This window comes from Mesoplodon bidens, assembly GCF_964165515.1.
Source record: "Mesoplodon bidens genome assembly, chromosome: 6".
Classification (NCBI taxonomy): Eukaryota; Metazoa; Chordata; class Mammalia; order Artiodactyla; family Ziphiidae; genus Mesoplodon; species Mesoplodon bidens.
Genome location: NC_138162.1, coordinates 93392941 through 93416821, shown reverse-complemented (window position 1 = coordinate 93416821; position 23881 = coordinate 93392941). Strand labels below are relative to the sequence as shown.

At 37.8% G+C, this 23881-nt stretch overlaps 1 protein-coding gene across 1 annotated transcript; it reads right to left on the bottom strand.

Moving 5' to 3' along the window:
• Positions 1–2986: 2986 nt before the first annotated feature.
• Positions 2987–5276, bottom strand: LOC308619307 (E3 ubiquitin-protein ligase RLIM-like; the record flags this gene model as incomplete). The annotated part of the gene is made up of 2 exons (XM_081237925.1): positions 3778–5276; positions 2987–3243 (listed from the first exon to the last, which is right to left on the bottom strand). Exons 1-2 carry the CDS (start codon positions 4856–4858, stop codon positions 2987–2989), a joined length of 1338 nt encoding a protein of 445 aa, XP_081094051.1. The 5' UTR covers positions 4859–5276.
• Positions 5277–23881: the final 18605 nt, after the last annotated feature.

Genomic DNA, 23881 nt, shown 5'->3' with positions numbered 1-23881 from the left:
CAGGGTCTCCCTGGACTGTAAGGAGTGGAGGGTGCTTACCAGGTTGAGAGCTTTCTGTGGAGGGATCTCCGTTGCCGGTACCAGCAAGTTGCCTGATGTTTCTGGGGAGGGGAGAGGAGTCTCAGGCCCATCTGAGGAGAGCATTGTCCAGGCGGGAGCTTTTTGTGGTAGGAGCACTTTTGCTGGGACCCTTAGCCACTGATGTGTCTGGGTGGTGAAGGGGGATCTCAGGCCCAGTGGGGAAGGAAAGCACTTTCCCTGGTCACTTAGTGTCATCAGGGCTTCCAATTGTTCGTCGTTGCAGGTTCTGCAAGGCTCGCCTGGTGTTTGGGGGATTCCCATTTGATGTGATGGAGGAAGAGCCTCTTTGAGCCACTTCCTGTTACTAAGTTGGGAGTTAGGAAATGCTGGGCCTGGATCACATTTTTTTGTTGGTAGAGGGTCATAAGGTGCCCTGCCATGAGGCTGTTCATCCATTCTGAGGGTCCCTAGGCAATTCACCTTCTCTAGACCTTTCAGAGATCTCCTTTGGGTGTCTCATATTATTTCCAGGATATATAGTTGTGCGTATAAAGGGGGAGTTGGGAGAGGGAAGTATAAACCATCTTATCTGGATTAGAAGTCCTCTCTGTGTCTTTTAAGTGCTCCCCTGATTAGGTCAGGCTCACTCTGGATAATCTCCCAATCAACTGTGCTATATATCATAATCTAATAATGGGAATGATATTCCATCACATTCACAGGTCTCATACACAAGGGGAGGGGCTCCTACAAAGATCATTGGGCATCATCTTAGAATTCTGTCGACCACAGAAGGTGCATGTGAATGTACTGAAGCATTAATTAAGCAATTATCATCCTTTGGAAGGTTTTAATCTGTTAGGATAGTATGAAAGCCAAGTACTGTTATAATTATTCTACTCACTTTAAGTGAAGTATATCTGATATCAAAAATACTTCCTAAAAATCAGACTATTCAAACAACTTTCAGAAGTTAATGTAAATTTCAGAGATTTGATCCAAGCCTTCATTTCTGGCCATGCAGATATCTTCTGTGTGAAAAATATGCTACCTAAAGATATTTTCAAAAACTTCACCACCACTCCCCATTTATACGTTGTAGTTATGTGCAAATACTGTGGCTGCCAGCAATTCACAGAGAAAAGAAAGGTCAGTGATGTTGCTGACTTTAACTTTTTAGAGAAGGTGTATACTTAACACTGCCTACATTTGTATAGGTTGCACATTGCACAAAATTTCTGATTATTGCTTTAGGTTATAATACAATGTACTCTCACCTATACCAGGATTGAAAAATTTAAGCAAAATTTTCTGGACTGGCCAATACATCCCCCAAAAACAGCCTTCAGGCTGAATTAGGAGAAAAATCCTTCACTATGTTTAGGTTGGAAGGAAGCATGACCTAAATTTTGATTTCAAATACTCGGGGTTTTGGGTGATGGTTTTACTGGGGACAATTAGAATTGAACTATGTAGACATGTTTCTTGAAGCCAAGTTTTGCCTTTAAGGCTTTTATATTGCAGCTTGTGAGGCTCCAAGCAGCAATTGGCTACTTTGGGTCATTCACATGAATTCACTCTTACTCATATGATTAAGAGTCATATATAAACCATAAAACCCTTTATAAGAAATCAGAATCTGTTTTAAAAATTAATTATATGAACTAAACATATATAGAAAGAAATTGAAGCTCGAATATATTGAAGAAGCAAAAATTAAAGACATACCTATAACTGCCCTTTATCCTTAGTTGTTTACAATCACAGCAAATCAAAGTGTGACATGTTTAAGAGAAAGGTAATTAAGTTCTAAGGCTTTGTCATCTTATCACTTTTAAAAATACAAGATCTGAGTAAATGAAAGGAAAATAGAGAGGGTTGTTAAAGAGCTGAGTCATAGAGTGGAATAGAGAACAAGCGGAAGCGGAAGAGGCAAGAAAGCATACACAGGCTGGGTTTGAAGAGAGTTGGGAATGCTGGTTGTGGTAGATGGTCTCTGATTTGCTTACCGGATCTACTCGCCATCCTTCTTAACCCTGCTTCGTGATTCCAGGAGGCTGATCTTTATCAGCTTCATGGACCAGTCTCTCTGTGTCTTCAGGTTGGGTTTGGTTAATATGAACTACTGATAAGTGATTAGAAGTCAGGAGGAAAGAAGGCAAGTGTATTTATTTCCATGATCTGCCCCCTTCCAAACTTTAGGTTGGCAGTGGATGCCATTTTCTAAGGTTACATCTCTTGTTGGGTGGGCTTCTCCTATAACTCGAAGACATTCTGGGTTGCAGGAACTGCTATCTCTCTATGCCCCTTCAAACCTAGTGGTTATAATACTGGCTTCTCACAGCTGCTAGCCTCAGGGTACTTCATCATCTCTTGGTTTCCCTTCATTCTTTACACACTTCAGTCTCTTCATTAAATGCTATTCCATCACTCTTTTAAAGTGTGCCATCAGTTTTTAGCTAGAACTGACTGATACATTGGTAGTGGGGAATAGGCGAAACGTTAAGGTAGTGTTAGGGAGGTGGGATAAACTACTGTGGAGAGAGATAGGAAGAGAAGGGTTTCAAAGCTTTTTATGGCATTCTAGGAATGTAACATGACTTCTTTATGTGAATGACTCTAATGTAGTCTTAAATGGCTTCTTAATTATTGATATTTGGTTGGGTTTCTGTTTCTTTGCATGCACAACTAGGATTGAACAGGGCTAAGAGATGTCTGGGATTTACATGACGAGATAATACTACTAGGATCTATCTAGATTCATTTTATCATATTAAGACATTTCTCCCATGGAATCTGGAACATCCCAACCCAGTGCACATGCTAAGTTTTTATTGAAATTCAGTGAACTGCTGTGGTGTGAAATTAATTTTTATTGTCAGTCCCCTGCGTCGGCAGGCCGACGCTCAAGCCCTGCGCCACCAGGGAAGCCCTATAACACTTTATATAGCTGAGAATTCAGATCTCAATCAGGATTTTCACTCTCATTGGAATCCACTACTTCCCCACGACAAATCGGACAGGTAGAGATCTCAGACAGCCAGCGATCAATGCAGTGAATGTGATATCCATGGGAGCAAGGTAGTATGCGAAGCTTGCTGTTTTCTGTGTACTCTGTAAGGCAAATGCTACAGGCTTTTAGTGCATCATTTTCACCAAAAGATCTTACAGCCAAATTGTCAATCTGTGCTTTGGTGAGTCCTGTAGTTTGGTATAGATCATCTTCATTTAAGAGGAAAAACTGTTGCATATTATGGGAGGACCCAGAGTCACTTTCATCAGATATTATTAGGATAATTTGTCTACCCCCTTGGCTGGTCTCTGATGATAAGTCTGATGATAAGTTTGTTTCTTCACTGCCTTCAAACATCAGTGAGCTAATTCCTGAATTTTCATCACTTGAGCTGGAACCGGAAATAGGACTAGAACTGGAACTAGACATACAATTGGGGCGTGAATGACAAATCAGTGTGGAACTTGAATGGGTATCATAGCTAGCATTTGAATCAGAACCAAATATACCACTACTACTACCATTAGATGACTCTAGCCATTCCATGTTTTGACTTGGAGATGAGACACTATGCTCTAAATTACTGTCAAGGATAATTTGTCTACCCCCTTGGCTGGTCTCTGATGATAAGTCTGATGATAAGTTTGTCTCTTCACTGCCTTCAAACATCAGTGAGCTAATTCCTGAATTTTCATCACTTGAGCTGGAACCGGGAATAGGACTAGAACTGGAACTAGACATACAATTGTGGCTTGAATGGCAAATCATTGTGGAACTTGAATGGGTATCATAGCTAGCATTTGAATCAGAACCAAATGTACCACTACTACTACCATTAGATGACTCTAGCCATTCCATGTTTTGACTTGGAGGTGAGACACTATGCTCTAAATTACTGTCACTGTCCATAAGGTTATTTGAGTTACTAAATTCTGTCATTGTCTGCCTTAACGTGCTCTGAATTGGAACAGATGTTGTATCATTTAAGCTAGTATTTAACGTTCTGCAAACGGGATTTCTAATGGTATTGACATAAGCTCTCACACCTGCCCGCTCAGAATGTGAATACATATGCCTCAGTCCTCGTTCACTTTCAGAAGTGACAGTGTTGTTTGGTGTCTCAGATGTTAACTGAGTTCTACTAGCTCTGCTGTCTCTCTGAGAATATGCTCCAGAATGAACTTGTCCTACTTCAAGATTGAAGGGTATGGTTGGATATATTTCCCTCATTCCCCAAGATTCACCACTGCTGGTTGTATCTGGAGAATTTTCTCCATGAACGGCATTCCTTGTTCTAGAAGTTTCAATAAGACCGCTATTTTGCAACTCAAATCCAGTCATTTGTTGTCTCAATATTTCTTGGTGCTCAGTTCTAGAAAATCTCACATTCTCACTTAGCAGAGGCTGCTCAAAATTCTGAGAGGGTATACTATGATTAAGTCTTTGTACAATTTCCCTAAGTGAACGTGGAGGCGACCAACTTTCAATTCTTGCTCTGGTTCTCCAATACTCTGGGCTCCTACTTCTTGCTCTTCTCTGACTTGTAGTAGGTGGGAATTCCATTAATGTTTCAGTTGTATCTTGTTCAGACATAGATGGTCTTGTAAATATTGATTCAGATTGTGGACTTTCCACTTGCCTTTGGCTGTCTTCCATATTTTCTCTTCTGGGAAGTCTTGCAGATGCTACATATTCATTCTCTAGATTTGGACTCCCATTATCAAGGTTAACATTTATTTCTAAACTGAATATGAACTGATCACTTTTAGGATTAATTAGGCTCTCTTCTCTCCAAGATTGGTTTTCTCTTTGTCCACTTGTCATATTTTCAGTTTGTCCAGAACAGTTAAGCCAGTCTATTAGAGAGTCACCACTAGACACGTCATCTGAAGAGTCTCCTCTGTCTGTTAACAAAAAAAATGTGGAGGGTGCATAAAAGAACCACCAAAATTAGAACCATCATAAAATAGCACTCTGAAACTTTGTTTCAAAAATAAACAAAAAATGAGAACTTAAATACTCAGATGTTTTCAACTGATTTCACATTTATAGAGTTAATATTTTATAAACTGCACTGTGTAGATTTATAAGTAAAGGTAGAAAAGTTTCGATTCCATCCAAAAAGAGTGAGCTAATCCTAGATAAACTTAGAGAATTTTTTAAAAAGGGAATCCAGAGGAAGTCTATGTTTCAGTATTTCATCATATACACAGCCCTGTGTACCACTGTCGGAGGAATGTCAAGAGACTTATTTTTCAGTCCACTGTCAAAACACTAATGCAATTAAACAAGGTAAACACCAGTTAAGGTACAATGCTAGTAGTTTAGTTCAATTTACATTATTGTCTAATTTTCATTAGTCTCCAACATGACTACTTCTAGGCTCTTCACTTATGTGCTTTTGATAATAGATAAGCTGTTTTAAAATATAAGGTTATTGCCCAAACATAAACAAGTTTTATAGGTTTAAAAGTGTTTGCATTTTGAATACTTCTTAATGTTACCAAGATTTTTAATTGACATTAAATTGAAGGTCAGATCAAATGAATAGACTGAACCTAGCATGGTACATATAAGACCATATTCAAGAGCCAAAGTATTATAGTATCCTCTTCATTAGACAGCAAAATCCTCTACTTCACACTGGGAGGGAAAGCACCAGACCTGAGGTCCGAGCAGGGTTTCTCAGCCTTAGCACTATTGACATTTTGGTGCTGGACAATTCTTTGTTTTGGGGAGCTATCCTGTGCATTGTGGGATCTTTGGCAGCATCCCTGGCCTCTACCCACTAGATGCTAGTAACACCCATGCTTCCCCTGTGACAACCAAAAATATCTCTAGCCATTGTCAAATGTCCCCAGGTGTTGAGGAGAGCACAATTGTCCCCAGTGGAGAATATTTCTGTTTGCTTTTTTTACATGTCTATGTAGAAAAAATAATTCAGGAAGTAGGAGGGACTTTCAGTTGAGGTAGAAAACCAAGAAAAATACAAATAGGCTACTTTGCACTGTTTCCCAATTAAAACAACCCAAATGTGAATCAGGAAAACAAACAAACAAACCTTGACATGCTCACCAAAAATCAAGTAAATGCCAGCTCCTTTTATGAGAAGTTACTTACCAAATTAATGTAAGTCACTTCTCTATAATTTACTATTTCCTATTATGAAGTTACTATTTCCTATTATGAAGTTCCTTATTCATCCCATCCTATTCCCTCCAAAAGCAGAATATACCTGTATTTTCATCTGAGTCTTGTGGTGCGTTTTCTTTAATTAGCTGAAGACTTCTCAGCAACTCTTCTTCCGTACTTTCACCTGGAATGCCTAGAAGATTGTTGTCTCTCATAAATTCGTAATCTTCTTCACTCAGATTATTTACGAACCTGGAGAAATCTTCTTCCCGAACCAATCGGTCCGTTTGACTTATGTGTTGGGCCGAAACTCCATCTCCTTCATCGTTGGAATCCGAGTTTTCCACCTTAATAAACAAGTGGAAAATTATCTGAAATTCACGACGTGCTGTTGAAATTCACCAATGGTCGTTTCGTTTTTTTCGCTTTCTACTTCCTGCCAGAGTGTCCGGTTCCGACTCAGTCGGATGACCCTCCGCACAGATTCCTCCCTTCTCCCTTCCCGACTCAGTTCTGTGGCCCCTGGTGACGCAACAGTTGGGAGCCGCCTCGAGCCCAGAACTTGCTAGACGTTGCCTAGGCACCCATTATCTTCCCCGCTGTTACCGAGTAGGGACTGGATTCAGGTTAGGTTTCATTTCATTCAAAACCAGCCAACGTTACTGAGGGTTTATAGTGTACCAAGCACCGTGCTTCACCTCGTTTCACCCACATGAGCCTATTCTCAGGTTTTCAGGCTCTGATATGCTCTATTTATTCGTTACATTCCATAGGACTGCCTTCTTCAAAATGCCATGCCAAAGTCAGCCTAGTTCAATGCAGCAATTCTCATTTTCAGGTGCCCAGGGACCTCCGCCTTTTCTCCTCATGAATTTCTCAAATCCTAGACTCTCACTAAGAAAGCCCACAATTTTTGATAATTTACCAGGGCCCTGGCTGAGTCTCTTTAGTGTGTCCTCTCCCTTTTAACTGTTAATGGCTTCATCTTGCATTATATGGTCCTTCAGTCTTGTTTCAAACAAACAAGAAACACCAAAACTTTGGCAGGCTTTTCTGCTCAGCCAGGGAATTCCTTCTCCACAAAAGCATCACGTTCATTTTTGTCCTCCTTTCTCATAAATATTATAAATAGTCCTTAAGCAAAACTAGCCAGAACATCACAGGAACTTTTAGGACAGATACATAATAGTTACTTTGTCTGCCACAGTGAGTACTGACCCTGCTGATTTTGTCGCATGTATCACCTGAAAGGCTTGGTGAAAATAAAATAACGCTCATTTGCAATGCTATCTGGAGGAGACCTCTAATTCACTCTCAGTACACAGCTTAGAAGTTTAAGGAGCTGTGTAAATTCACGGTTGTTGTTTTGTTCACGGTCCACAGCAGGCTTTCTTGTTTGTTCTCAAGGAGATGGAAGGATGGTAACTTTACTGGTGTGACAGTGAAGAATCTAAGTCTATGTCCTGCTTTTGACATTTGTTCGATGCCTCGTTTAACTTAAGCTAGAAAAATCAATCTTTCCCCTCTGAATCAAATCTCAGCAAGTCTTTGGATGAGAACAGAATCCCCTAGACCACCCTGCCTCCTTTATGGACTTCTGAGTGTATTTGTTATCTTTTACTGAAGTTATTCTTTTCACAGGGGAAATCCGTTGTAAACTTGTTTGCTGTGCCTCAATCAAAACTAGCAGTATTATGAAAATTCAGCGTGATTTGTACTCTTGATGCAGGAAACCCTAACAATCGTTAGTGTTCTTGAGAGTGATTGATTCAGTTTAATTCAATTCAATCAATTCAAGTGTCAAGTATGTTCAGCGTTTGTTAAATGTCAGTCATATTATCGGATATTAAGATACAAAGAAGAGTATATTTAAGAATCTGTTGTCATTAGAGTATAACAAACAATTGAGCTACACAGAGGTAAAATTACAGTTTTGAGGAGAAAGTGGTTTGAGTGAGAGAGAAAATCGGTTTCACTGCATTTGGGTTTGAAAGGATGAATAGGAGTTTTCTAAGTGAATGAAAGCGGGAAATATTTTCAAAAGTGAGAACAGCCACTGCTGACACTCGTAAAACAACAAGGATAGTAGATTTTAATTACTAAAAAAAGACATTAGTTAAATTGGCAGAGCAAGGCCAAAAAATGGAGACCTTTATGACATGTTTAGAAGTTGGACTTTATCATTAGTGCAATGGAAAGATGTTGAAGTCTTTAGACAGTTGATGGTCAAATTTGCAATTTAGAAATAATATTGATAGCAGTATTGAGGATGAATATGAAGGGCAACAGTTCAGATGGGAGGGTCAGAAATAGATAGAGGGCAGCCTAGGCTAGTGATGACAAGGATCTGAATCAGGGCAAAGGAATATGATTAAAATGAAGGACTTTAACAGATCTCTAGGCAGCAGAACTGATTAAACCTAGTAATATATGGGACAGATGGAAAAGTGGGGAGGGGGAATATATGAGGGAAAGGCAGGGGTCAGGAGTACTTCTGTACTTTCTGTATTTCTGTCTTTGCTTAGTGGACAGTGGTACCAATAAGAAGTAACACCTGATTCTGAAGTTGTATGGTTTAGCTTAAGAGGGAGCATGATTGCTTATGATTAGAATAGTATGCAAGTTACCTGAAGATTCAGAAAGTCTTACAGTCATTCCAAATTTAGGTACAGAAGCACATGAACTAATAGCCCCGGATGTTTGGTGTTCCCTGTAGTTGGCTCTCAGTGTCAATGACTCTAGCTTCCTGAACTATTTGTTCCTGGTTATGTCCCAATTCTGGTGCAAGTAACAGGGTATAGGGATCATCATCCCAGAGACCTACTTATTGACCTTGATTATTTAAATAGAAGCCACCAATATAGCTGTGCTTTACACTTAGTTCTCTCATGTCTTGACTTTCCTTCTGAGTATTGCAGTGTAGGTTCAGTAGTTTTTCCTCTGGATGGCAATATTGCTGCTTTCGCCTTTGTTCTATCCCTTGTCTTGCTATCAGAAGTCTTCTGAAGATGTTTTTTCTTCACTCCTCATTTCAGAGATGGGAGGTGCATCAGGAAGTCCGGAGGTTGACTAGAGCATCACTCTAAGTTGAGTTGGAGGGGAAAAGGTTGAAGATGGAAAGCTGCTTACTTTCAAACAGAGTCAAGCACTTAAAAATTTGGCCAATCCATTGTTTATGATGTGGTGAAAAAATGGGGTGTGTGTGAGAAGATTTGGCTGTTCTTTTATCCTGGTTGTAATAATGGAGTTTTGTAATCAAGAGTTTTCTTTTACTGACTCTGTCCAAGGAAGCTTCTGAACAGATTCTATGACTCAAAGCGAGACTGAAACTAAGCAAGAGATAGCATTCTCCCTGAATATGGGTAAAAGGAGTTCCGTGGCTTTAGAACTGTAAGAAATGATCAAGACATATATTCCAGATACCTATTGCAGTATAACAAACCATTCCAAAACGCAGTGGTAGATACAATAGAAACCATGTTGTTATAGTCAGGACTTTGTGAGCTAAGAATAAAGATAAAGAATACTGGGGATGGCTCATCTCTGCTCCATCATGACTGGGCCTCAGCTGTGGTGGTTTGAATGATTGGAGATAGATTAGACAACTTGACTGGTGTCATATGTCTGGGGCCTTGGTTCTGGCTAAGTTTTCTTTGAGTCACATCTTTTGGTGCTGAAATGTCCAACCAAGATGGCATCTTTATTCACAAATCTGGGGCTTGAGTTGGGCTGCACAGGCTGAAAAATCTGGGGCTGTTTTTTTCTTTGTCTCTGTCTTTCTCCATGAAATTTCTTGGTGTAGTTTTGGAGTCTTAGCAACCTGGATATCTCAAAGTAGTTGAACTCTTACATAGTGAGTGGCTTCACCCAAAGTAAACACCTCAAGAGACTTGGCTGGAATCTGTAAGTCTTCCTATGACTTAACCTCACAAGTGCAAGAACACCTTTTCTCTTGCATTCTGTTGATTGAATAAGCCACTGGATCAGCCCATATTCAAGAAGTGGGACACCACATTCTACCTTTCAATAGAGAGGTAACAAAGATTTTATGGTTATATTTAATGTACTATAGCACATGATGAAAAAACTCTTATAATGATGACTTTTCAGTTGAAGTGGAAATTAATCTCTCCCTCTGTTTTCTGAATTGCATTATTCTCTGGGTAAAAATAAAAAAAGGGAGGACATAAAATCTGAAGTTCTTTGCATTCAGCCTGATTTTAAAGATACCCGATTAAGGATCTTTTTATTATGTAATAGTTTTCCCACATCAGAGACCATTGGTAATATTAAGAGCTATTTACTGAGCAACTGTAATTGCTAGACACTCTGCTTGTGTTTTAACTTATTTGATCTCAAGCCCCATGCAAGATAGGTATTACTATTCTCAGAGATAAAGGCATTGAGGCTGATGCAAATTAAGTGATTTTCTCAAAGTTACAGTAATAGATAATATGTTTAGATTCAAACAAGGTCTATAGGATGACTCTCCCTGTTTCGCTCTACTCTGCTCTGTTTAATGAAAACACAATTTTAGACATCATTACACAAACATAGTAAAATCTCAGTTAAATGAGATGCTTGAATCATGTTTGATCATTTTCGTGTGCCTTTTCAATTCTGCTTTGGAGTTAGTCTAGAATATCTTCGTTTTAACTTAATAAAGAGTAATTTTAAATCAAGAAGTAAACATAATTAAAGCTTGATAAGATATTTCATATTTTTATGTTTTTTTCTTTCCCACCAGAAGGATGGGTTAAAAGCTTGAAAGCATTGATGCAGAAAAATGAATCTAAATATGCATGTCTCATGGAATCTACTGGAATTGGTTCTTTGACACAAATCCTTGTTTTGAATCTAAACATGAAATTCTTGTTAATTGAAATCACACCCTTTCCACTTACATAGGCTTGATACTAGGAATTAGTTTCATCTCTTCCTTATGCTTACCTCTAATTATGGAAATAAAAATGTATTTATTTAGCAAGGTCTCATCCCTCTTATGATTTCCTTTCTTCCCGGTTCTGCTCAGATTTAGACTTCTGATAGCTTTTCTATTAGTGCCGTGTCAGTGGATAGTTTGCTTCTATGCTTTCTCTAGTTTTGAGCCATTTTACACACTTTCTCTGAGGCATGCTCCAGGTCTGTTATTCACAAGCAAGTTAGTTCATATTTCCGCACATTTGTTTATTTGTAAAGTCTTACATCCTAGATTATTGTAATAAATAAATAAACTTACATATACATAAATAATATTCTGTTTGTTACCTATATAGATATATTTAAAGATGAATTTTACGTTTCCAAGGATGAAACGGATATCAGGTTTTTTCTCAAAACAAATGAACACAGAGAACACAAAATGAATAAGCAACACAAAAGCTCACAATATATGAGCAAAACCAAATTAAGCAGGCCTGCTGTATACAGATTCACAGGTTGTGCACTCTAAAATTCCCAGGGGGCACCATTCATGTAAAGAAGAAAGTGAATGACACTCCTATAAATTTGCAGTGCACCACCTGTACAACTGAACATGCATATCCTGAAAATTAGCTTTAATGCTATCTTCTGCCTTCCTTCGACCCAGTAGCGAGAAGAGAAGAGGATAATGAACTCAGGGAGAGTAAATAGTTACTTTATTACTTGTTCTTCTCCAGGCCTAGAATTTTATATGCTCCTATTGAAGGGAGGTTGGTGATTTTGTTCAGTAGCCTGCAGTCACAGGGAGGTGCACTGCCTCTTTCACCAAGTATTTACACCAGTAGGTGTAACCACAATGGCAGCGTGTGGTGTGGGTAAAAATGGTCACCTCACATCTCTGTCATGTCGACTCTCCCTTTTATGGTGCTAATTGGGTGTTGTAGTCGCTCTTATGGAGAGTCACTGAATGGTCAGTCTGGGTTGCCTATTCAAAGAAACTCACCACATTTTCAAATTACATTACAAAAAGGCCCCTACATTTCAGGCATACCATTTTGCTTAAATTCAAACTACTGTACTATAATCAAGTTGCCTCTCTTGCTTAAGTCTTAATATGCACAAACCTCAACAAATTCAATGGACAGTAGGTTGACCAAAGGGTGAAAGTTTTTTAAAAAGTAGTATTTGTATTGGGAGCAGAGTTTGGGTTTCCTTATGGTCGGGTTTCCTGGGGCCTCTTTAATATTCAGGCTAAATGCAAACTCTTATCCACACTATTAGAATGCATCCTCTATCTTCAAACACATTTGACAACTTATTGCATATAGAATAAAGTAAAATGTGTAGTAAGTCCTTACAAAAATCACTCTAGATTTGCCAACATTACTACATTTTCATCTTTCAAACTTCAGTTTAAATGTCACTTCCATGGAAAGGTCTTCCTGACCAGTTTATCTAAAATAAAATTGTGCATGTCATGCTCTGTCACAGACGCTTATCTCTTCCTCCAATAAACTGTATACTATAAGAATAGTGATCTTTATAGCTCAACCTGTGTTTTCCATCTATTCAGTTCCTTAAAGTAGATACTAAATGAATATGCGTTGGAGAGTGAAATAAGTAAAGTAAGGAAGAAAGGCCAGAGGGAGGAAGGGAGGAAGGAAGGGCCTCTGGCAAAGATTCTCTCTCCATCTTTTTTCATTCTGGCTGCTGTAACAAAATGCCACAGACTGGGTAGCTTATAAAAAACAGAACTTTATTTTGTAATGTTATGGAGGCCTGAAGTCCAAGATCAAGATAGCAGCATGGTCTCATTCTGGTGAAAGCCCTCTTCCTGATTCATAGCCAGAACCTTCTTGCTGTGTCCTCACACGGTGGAAGGGGGCTAGTGAGCTCTCTGGAGCCTCTTTTAAAAGACATTGATCCCATTCATGAAGGAATTTGTGGAATCTAAAAAATACAACCAACAAGTGAATATAAGGAGAAAGAAACAGACTTACAGATGTGGTGAACAAACTGGTGGTTACCTGTGGGGAGAGGGAAGGGGAGAGGGTAGGGGATTAAGAAGTACAAACTATTATGTATAAAATAAGCTACAAGGATATACTGTACAGCACAGGGACTATAGCTAATATTTTATGATAACTATAAATGGAGTATAGCCTTTAAAAATCGCAAATGACTATATTGTACAGCTGTAGCTTATATTGTATACCAACTATATTTCAATGAAAATAATAATAATAGTCACAAAAAATCTGAAATAAAAGGCATTAATCCCATTCATGAGGGTGCCACCCTCATGACCTAATCACCTTCCAAGGGCTTCACCTCCTAATACCACCAATTTGGTGGGTTAGGATTTCAACATATACATTTTGAGGGAACATAAATATTCAGACCATAGCACTCTTCTTTGACCAAACTTGAGTCAGGCTTCTCTGAGTCCTCTTTCTAACTAGTCCCTGACCTTAGGCTCTGTCCTTGGCCCATTTAGACTAGTATTAGCATGAATTCTGGTGGGTCAGTTTAGCAAAAATCCTCTACCCTTGATATATGATCAAACTCTTTATCCCTCACCCTTCATGTCTTATAATCCTAGCCTGACTACAGAAAAAAGTTCTGTCAAATTGGTTTAGCCAGAATTCTCCTTACCCCTGATGTTTCCTCTTAGTAATTTTCTATTTACTGACCCCCACCCTGCTCCTTGCCTTTATATCTCCAGTTGTTCTTATTATATTAGGAGTTGAGCCCCGTCTCCCTCTCCTACTACACAGCCCCTCTGTAGTAGTCTCCCTGACTTATCCTTGCTACCTTTAACAAGTATCATGTATACTTGTTTTCTTCAATACCTTCCAGGCTTTCCTTACCTACATCTCTCTGCATGTGCTGTCACTTGTTCCATGCCTTTGTTCACATTGTAATCTGTGCCTGCGATGCCCTACCCTTTATGCCCTAGTTCATATCAAACCTCTCTGTAATATCTGTACCCTTCTAGTCCTGTATTAAATACACTGCCCTTCAAGATGGCCTGTAAAACTCCTGTTTGCATAAATATTTGCCATTTTTCACCGTCCTGTTTCCTCTTAGACTCTTAAATAGAACAATGTGTGCACTTGCCTTCTACTAGATTGTAAACTGTAGTGATGCAAGAAGTAGGCATCATTATGTGCCCCTCTAATGCCTAACACCAAATGTTATGCACAGTTAGAAACTCAATAAATACCTGATTAGTTGAACTATGGTCCTACTATATAGTGAAAAATTCAAAGGCTATTGAATTGGATTCTGATCTCCCCCGCTCATGAGCTGTGTGACATTGGGTAAGTTATTTAATCTCTCAGTTTTAGTTTCATTATTTGTAAAAGGCAGTGATAACTAAATGGGTTGTGGTAAACTTTAGTGACATTCTATGTAAAATAAAGTAAATGTGATACTATATGTAAAGGTGTCTCCTGCTTGAGGTCAGGAATCCATTTGTAAAAATCAAGCCGTTTTTGTTCAAATGTAACCAGGAAACGATTTCCTATTATTTTAATGGAAACCTTTAATATGTTTTATATGTTAGCCCAACAACCCCAACAAATTTCCTGAAACGCAATGAAACAAAAGAAACAAAAAATTGTTATAATATAGATACTTAAAATCATGGTATCCTAATCACCTAATAATTAATATGGTTTTAAGAAACATTGCTTTGCAGTAACATGGCCTCTCTTAACCCCAGTAACATCAGAGTTGCACATCCTCTTCTGTGACACTTTGCAGGCTTTTCAAAATGTCTACACAGGAGTCTGAAGTTTTACCCAATGTATTTGGAATGTAACTCAAGATTTTCTCCAACCACTGTGTTCTTATAAAAGTTACCTTGAGTTTGCAGATGCAAATATGTTTTATTGCTGTATAATCACTGGCTGAAGAATATTTGATTGAGAACTAATTAAATTCTCTGTAGTGTAAGTATTAAAGCAAAGAGCTCTTCTAACAGGGAAGTAATAGGAGATATTTTGTGTGTTATATCTTCATATAGGATTGCTAAACAGTGTTGTTCTTAATAAATGTTATTTTCTAACTTCCTTCCATTATGAATCAAATTAATTCTAAACCCAAGATTTAAGTTAGTCTTCATTTCTCAAATTCAGTTAAAACATTCATTTTTGGGGTTTTAAGAATTTAATTCAGTTATGCAAAAATATATCTAGGGGTTTATTTTATTTTTTAGTTTTAATTTAATTTAATTTTTTTCTTGAAGTATAGTTGATTTACAATATTGTATACGTTTCTGGTGTACAGCAAAGTGATTCAGATATGTATGTATATATATATATATATATATACACATATATATACACATATATTCTTTTTCAGATTCTTTACCCTTATAGGTTATTACAAAATATTGAATATAGTTCCCTATGCTATACAGGAAGTCCTTGTTGGTTATTGATTTTATATGTAGTCGTGTTTATATGTTAATCCCAAACTCCTAATTTATCCCTCACCCCCTTCCCCTTTGTTAACCATAAGTTTGTTTTCTATGTCTGTGGGTCTTTTTCTGTTTCATATATGAGTTCATTTGTATAATTTTTTTTAGATTCCACATATAAGTGATATCATATTATATTTGTCTTTCTGTGTCTGGCTTACTTCACTTAGTATGATAGGTCCATACATGTTGCTGCAAATGGCATTATTTCATTCTTCTTTATGGCTGAGTAATATTCCATTGTGTGTATGTGTGTGTGTGTATGTGTGTGTGTGTGTATGTGTATATATATATATATATATATATATATATATATATGAAACACATCTTCTTTATCCATTCATCTGTTGGTGGGCATTTAGGTTGCTTCCATGTCTTGGCTATTGTAAATAGTGCTACAGTGAACTTTGGGGTGCATGTATCTTTTCAAATTATGATTTTCTCCTAGGGCTTTATTGATAATGACATACACTCTAGCCCACCTACCTCACTTATATTTCCATATATCCTGAGTGAGTCAGTCTCTTTTTTTTTTTGGCTTTTTAAGAAATCTGGATGCTTTCTAGATAATAGCTATCGCCATATGCACATCTGAACCAGTTGCATGGTTTCTTTTAAGTTTATTATTAGGGAAGCTTAGAATAATTTCATAACAACATAGAAAGTGATTGTATACAAACTTTATTTTAACTGTGGACTACCCCCACTGCTACCCCAAATACTCATAGACTGAAAGGTCATCAGAGATGAGCTTGTCTTTGGGAATTGGAGCATGGAAATCAGAGAAAGGAAGGAAATCATGGAACTACTTCAGTTGGAGATGAAGGAGTGGGTAAATGCCCTTTTCTTGGAAAAAAGATGAATTTCCTACTAGAGGAGAAATCTCTTAAAATATTCAGCTGCACCAGTGATTAACTCTGTTGCAAATTTAGTTGCATTTGGCAGGTACTGCAGGGAACAACTAGTGTGTATGCCTTGGCATAGTAAAAAAAAATTATGTAGACAGAAAGTATATGTCATTTATCTAGTTATTGAATAGCCTGAAATATAGAGCAGTCGAATACTATTTGTAATTTACGTGAGTGTGTGTGTGTGTGTGAGAGTGAGCAAAGCTGTGTTTGACACTAACATCCATTTTTCCTGACTTAAGAACAATATTTTAAGAGATAATTGTTGTTTAAAGAACTGATTGATGCCAGACAGGAAGTTCCCCTCATATTGATTATGTGTAAAAATGCCTAGGAGGGCTTGGGAGTGACAGAAACCATCAGTAAACTTCAAAACTCAAACGAGAATTTAGTTGACAGCAGGGTGTTCAGTACAGAAAATAGTTTCAGCACTGACACTGTCTTCTAAGGATCAGTATCTATCCATCTGTATAACAGATATCTGTCCGAAAGACAGTGTGGTATGGTGGAATGAAAACTGAACTTGTAATTGGAATATGGGGATTAGGTTCCAGCTGAGTTCTTTCTCCTGGTGCTATCTCGGAGAGTTACACCTCTAAGAATAACATTCTTTGTTTTTAAACTATGTCTAAGGATCTTTTGGGCTCTCTATTTCTATGAAACTCTGATCCTATTTTATCATTGTAGGGGTACTGTGTGTTGGAAGATAGCTAGATGGATCAATGGATGCATGTATGGGTGGGTGGAAAGATAAGTGAGTACATACACACACATATACATATACATATATATGTATGCACAATATATACATATAAAAATATATACTTATATATATAGGACTATATATGTGTGTGTGTAACACCTACAGGTTATTTCCATGCATATGTGTCTACATAGAGTGACATCACAAATTCTGGCCATGGTTTTCCTTTTCATTGGCAAATATGACAATAAATCATATATCATCTATTATTAAAGAGGTAAGACCTCTTAACAGCAAATGGGTCTTGAAAGAGATTTTAACATTGTGAAAGATACATTAAAATAATCCACAAATATTCATATGCATGTATTGTGAAAATGCTTCTTAGTGGATACAAATGTAAAAGGTGAATAATAAAAGTATCATGAATTCTTTATTCTTCATCGATAAAGAATTCTAATATTGAAAATTTACTGGGCAGTACTAAATAAGTGAGTATCAGGAGTCTGATCTTGCCAAAATAATAACTTTAACTTTTGATGTATTGTATAAATACTATTAGAAGAAACATATTTTTCTAGCAATGACCTTAATAAAAATAAAGCTCCTGTAAATAACACACGTGAAATCTACATCTTACTCCGTTAATCAACATGTTTAGGTTCATGGGACACTAAAGACCACAGTCATCAATATTACAGAGCATTTTATTAAGAATATATTATTACACCGTGAGTGGGTAGACATTTAGATCTGTAGTCTACACAGACTGAGTGCATTTCTGCGGTATAGTTGTCTTTAGTTGAGTGGAATAGGCCCATCGGTGAGAGGTCACAAGTAATCAGCTATCTATATATACTTGGAAGTTTAGAAATAGTTGAGAGTTTATTTATTTATTTTACTTTAAATGTGTACAGTTTATTATATATCAATTACACCTTACTAAAGCTAAATAATTGAGTTTTCTTGGGATTAGAGACAATGTTTTGAGATGGAGAGAGAATTATCTTAGAGAGTAAATGAAGAGTTGGGATAAATGATCATTTTCTCTGGAAGGAAAAGGATTTATAATAGGAACCCCTAAGAAGACATATTGAACTGGCCTTATTTAACATTTTTTTCAAGGGATCAAGACAAGATGTACCATGGGAGAATTTCCAAATTTGTGCACAGAACTAAGTTCTTCCAGGTAATAAAAATATCATCAAAGTAGGATGAACAGGAGTTGAAATGAGCAGAGGAGCTCTAATGAGAGCAGGGAGAAACAGTTCAGGTCAAATCATTGAAACTCTTCTATGAGATGGAAACCTCTGAGAACTGATTATCACTGCGGAAGAAAGCCTAAGGACTCCGTTGCCTGAAGGTTCAGTCTAAGATTACGACCAGGAAACCAACACTGACCAAATTTGTTGGACATTATCACAAAGGATATTGGAAACAAAGTGAAAGGTATTGTCTTACCCTTGGACAAAATAGAAATTTGTTTGAACCTAGAAGTTCTTAGGAAGTTTTGATAAGTACACCTTAAAATACAGAGGGAAGCAAAAACCATCGAGGGAGAGGAGGAACTTCCGTTTGAGAATAGGCGGTTGGAAGAACTCCTCAGTCTGGAAGACACGATGTGGGAGGGAATCTGAGTAGCTCATGTAACGTGTGTATAGATTATTCACTAAATCTTGAGTTAGCTCTTAAGATTGAGAAGAAGCAGCATTAGGGAAAAATAAAGCAAGCTGTCCTCCACATCCTAAGACACGGTACCAACTGAGACTATAAATCTGCAGGTCCAGATTTATTCACAGATGGTAGGCTGATGGGAAGCTGTTAGCCAGAGTTAGGGGGGTAGGGAGCAAATCCCCAACTTCAGATGCTGTAGAGGGTAATGATCTGCCTCTCCCATGCAGGGGGAGATGGAATTCTCAGCTCAATGCCTCAGGACTCCGGTCCATTATCATGGCTGTTCTAATCTGTTTCTGAAGTGGTCTTTTCTATAGCATTTAAAAAAGTGACTGCATTATCCTGAACATTTTTATCAAGTAACAAATCAGCTGATATAAATGCATAAAGTTGGCTGAAAGCAGACCAGGATTTCAAAGCCCCTTCGGCATGTCTAGGTTGGGCACACGTCATGGAGCCTAAGAATTTATTTAGATGGGGAGTCTTAAAAAGCTGCAACTAAAAGTGACCATAAAATCATCAAACTTTAAAGTTGGACAAAGCCTCATTCTTTTTCAAATGTAAAAAAGCATTAACTGAGTCATTAAATGAGCTTTTAAAAAAGCCTCCTGGCAAGAGAGTGACAGATATAGAACTTTAAACCCATGCCTCTGGGGCCAATGCTCTTTCTATCATAAAATGTTTCTCCCTAACATTTGATGAATCAGAACATACACACACAAACACACACACACATAACGTTAAGACCCAGGGTTCACTCTTCAACTTGCTTTCAACCATATGGAAACTTTATGGATTGAGTCTTTCAGATATTATTTCAGAGCAGATAAGCCAAACGCTATTTCTCTCACCTGGCTCCAAGCACTGTTCAATCTTCTCCAACTGGGTATAATTATTCACTAGGGATCTCACCTATTGTTCAACACTCAAACTTGTGATGGTCATGCTGTAGACTCCATTGTCTTGAGAGGAAAGCTTACACACCAAAACATTTGGGTGGGTGAAAGGAACACAGGAGAGGGGACTAGAGGAAAGTTATCAGTGAATATGTAGTGAGTTGTTGCTTTTCTACCTTGATTATGCCTGAATTTTTATTTATTTTTATTAACATGAGCTTGCGCTACTTGATTGATGCATGACACACGCAGACTCCCTTAACTTAGAACATAATTGTGGCACATGTATCTCCAGCTACAAATATAGGTACCAAAGAGCCTAAGGAGCTCTGAGAGTCATATACCTTCATTTATTTTTTTGAGTTTTTCTTTTTTTGTGAGTTTGAAGAGAAATAAAAGCTAAAAAAATATCCCTTATTCACCTGGCAATTTCTTTTCATCTTCCTTTTCTCAGGTAACATCTCCTCTAGGAATCCTCTCATACCCAGGAAAAGATAGTTTCTCCTGCTCTTTACAATCAAAACCCCCTGGGCAACCCTTTCTCATATCTTTTATAGCAGACTGTTGAATTGTGGATTTACTTGTCTGAATCTTTTTTAACCTGTGAGAAAATTGAGTGCAGAGGCTGAATCTTCCAACAGTGTATCTTCCAGTGCCAAGCACAAGAGTGTCAACTAACATGTAGCTTTAAAAAAAAGTATCTTGTATATATTGTAAGTGTTCAGTACATTTGTACATCAAATACATGAAATAATCAAGACTAAGAAATATGATAGGAAAAAATTAATGTTAAGGAGGATTTATAAATGAGTAGAAAGGGGATTTTAGGGAAGAAATCATGATTTAAGATTATTAGTTTTTTTAACCTGGTATATGTTGAGGATTGCTATAGAAGAAAAGGCAGTTCAGTACTTTGAAAATGTGTGAAGTCTATATTCGTTAGTTCATCAGCTAAAATAAGGTGGTATGCCCATAGCTGCTCATCTTTCAAATTTTTTCATAAATGTCAACTTGTTGAAAATATTTTTGAAACTAATTTTTCTTTACCTTTTTAATTCTCTTGGAATTAAACGTGGTGATTTACCACTAAGACCTTCAAGATGTATTAATTTATTTAGGCCACCGTAATAAATTTCAGAGAGAGTCTTTGTACAGAGATGCATTTTAAAAAACACAGTTAATCACCCAAAAGTAATTTATAAAGGAATTCAAATTTTAACCATTACTCATAAAAAAAGGTGAAAGGAATTAAATTCATAAAAAGTTGAACATTCTTAAATCTTCATCCCCGTACTCAATTTTCTTGTACTTCAGTGCTGCAGAATCTCTCATACAGAAATCCTCAATTATATCCAGCACTTTTTGGCTTTTCCCTTTTCTTTACAAAACCTCCATTCTTTTCTTTTTCTTTTTTTTAAACATCTTTATTGGAGTATAATTGCTTTACAATGGTGTGTTAGTTTCTGCTGTATAACAAAGTGAATCAGCTATATGTATCCATATATCCCCATATCCCCTCCCTCTTGCATCTCCCTCCCATCCTCCCTATTCCACCCCTCTAGGTGGTCACAAAGCACCCAGCTGATCTCCCTGTGCTATGCGGTTGCTTCCCACTAGCTCTCTATTTTTTTATATTTGGTAGTGTATATATGTCCATGCTACTCTCTCACATCGTCCCAGCCTAACCTTCCCCCTTCCTTGTGTCCTCAAGTCCATTCTCTATGTTTTTGTGTTTATTCCTGTCCTGCTCCTAGGTTCATCAGAAACTTTTGGGTTTTTTTAGATTCCATGTATATGTGTTAGCATACAGTATTTGTTTTTCTCTTTCTGACTTTCTTCACTCTGTATGACAGACTCTAGGTCCATCCACCTCACTACAAATAACTCAATTTTGTTTCCTTTTATGGCTGAGTAATATTTCATTGTATATATGTGCCACACCTTCTTTATCCATTCATCTGTTGATGGACATTTAGGTTGCTTCCTTGTCCTGGCTATTGTAAATACACCTGCAATGAACATTGTGGTCCATGACTCTTTTTGAATTATGGCTTTCTCAGTGTATATGCCCAGTAGTGAGATTGCTGGGTCGTATGGTAGTTCTCTTTTTTAGTATTTTAAGGAATCTCCATACTGTTCTCCATAGTGGCTATACCAATTTACAGTCCCACCAACAGTGTAGGAGGGTTCGCCTTTCTCCACACCCACTCCAGCATTTATTGTCTGTAGATTTTTTGATGATGGCCATTCTGACCGGTGTGAGGTGATACCTCACTGTGGTTTTGATTTGCATTTCTCTAATGCTTAGTGATGCTGAGCATCCTTTCATGTGTTTGCTGGCAATCTGTAGGTCTTCTTTGGAGAAATGTCTATTTAGGTCTTCTGCCCATTTTTGGATTGGGTTGTTTGTTTTTTTGATATTGAGCTGCGTGAGCTACTTGCAAATTTTGGAGATGAATCCTTTGTCAGTTGCTTCATTTGCAAATATTTTCTCCCATACTGAGGGTTGTCTTTTCGTCTTGTTTATGGTTTCCATTGCTGTGCAAAAGCCCCATAGCAGTACTGTGAGTGTCACTGAAGCAAACTTGGGTCCACTTATGCACATGCAGTAAACCCAATCTACTGACACTGGGTTGTGGTGAAAGAAAGTGCAGTGTTTTATTGTAAGGTGCAACACAAAGAGTCCGGGACAGCTAGTACTCAAAAAGCCTCATTTTCCTGATGGGTTTCAGCAAAGTGTTTTTAAAGGCAAGGTGAGGGAGGGGAGTCCCAGGGTATGTGATCAGCTTGTGCACAGTTCTCTGTTTGGTTGATGGCGAGGTTACAGGACAGTGTCCCAGGGGTTAAGGTCATCAATTCGTTGGCTCCAGTAGGCCTGGGGGCTATGTGTTCATGGTCATTAAGTAGTTAACCTTCCATTTGGTGGGGGTTTTAGCATCTGTAAAGCAGGAAATGTGCATCAAATACTGTGATCTATGTACTTCAGAGAGGAGCTAAAGTAGAGGATATGGGGGAGGGGTCTGTCCTAGGAAGGCCCCATAGGTTCCTCCTCTGTTACATGAGCCCTGATGTTCTTTCCAAAATGCTCTTAAAGCTGAGGACAGAGAGATTCGGTTTCCATTTTTTGCTACCAAAAACATCCTAACTTATACACTTGGCATAAAAATACTCTACTAATTTGGTACCTGCTCAGAGGTCTTGCTCAGGGCTGTACACAACTCCAGCATGTGTCATTCTCATTGACATTGTTATGAATGGTACCCCCTGGAGTTGTGCAGTCTCCAACTTTCATAGTTGTAAAAGGCTGTGCTGCTTTGTATCTGCTCATCTTTCCAGCTCCCCTTCAGTTGTCTTACATATGTGAGCTACAGTTGAGTCAGTTCCAACTACTTTTGCTCTCCAGAGGAACCATGGTATTACTTGGGCTTTTTGTGATCACTTTGTTCCCAATGCCAAATACAGATTCTCCACAGTTTGTTCATCTGACAAAGTCGTGTTTATTCTTTGATGGTCTTCTCAGATATCACCTTTACTATAGAACTTTTCTTGTCACATTATTTTCCTGCCATAGACCTTAGGCACTCATAGTAAATGACTTTATCAAATGTAAACATAGCACTCTGTGTACATTTCTATCAATGCGTCTCATGATGGTTTTATGTTAGTCTTCTGTACTGACCTATGTGCTTTTTGAGCAAACAGATTTTTCTAATTGTGGCCTAGTAGAGGAAACCCTAGCACACAGCAGATGCTTAAAGGACTCTCTCTTTGTGGACTGTTTAATGTATTCATTAACACTTATAATTCACTGAATGAACCAAATCATTTAATATTTACAGTTTTCCACAGCAAGATCTTTTTCGACCCACCGCCTAGAGTAATGAAAATAAAAACAAAAATAAATAAATGGGACCTAATGAAACTTAAAAGCTTTTGCACAGCAAAGGAAACCATAAACAAAATGAAAAGACACCCTCAGAATGGAAGAAAATATTTGCAAACAAAGCAACTGACAAGGGATTAATCTCCAAAATATACAAACAGCTCATTCAGCTCAATATCAAAAAGACAAACAACCCAATCCAAAAATGGGTGGGAGACCTAAATAGACATTTCTCCAAAGAA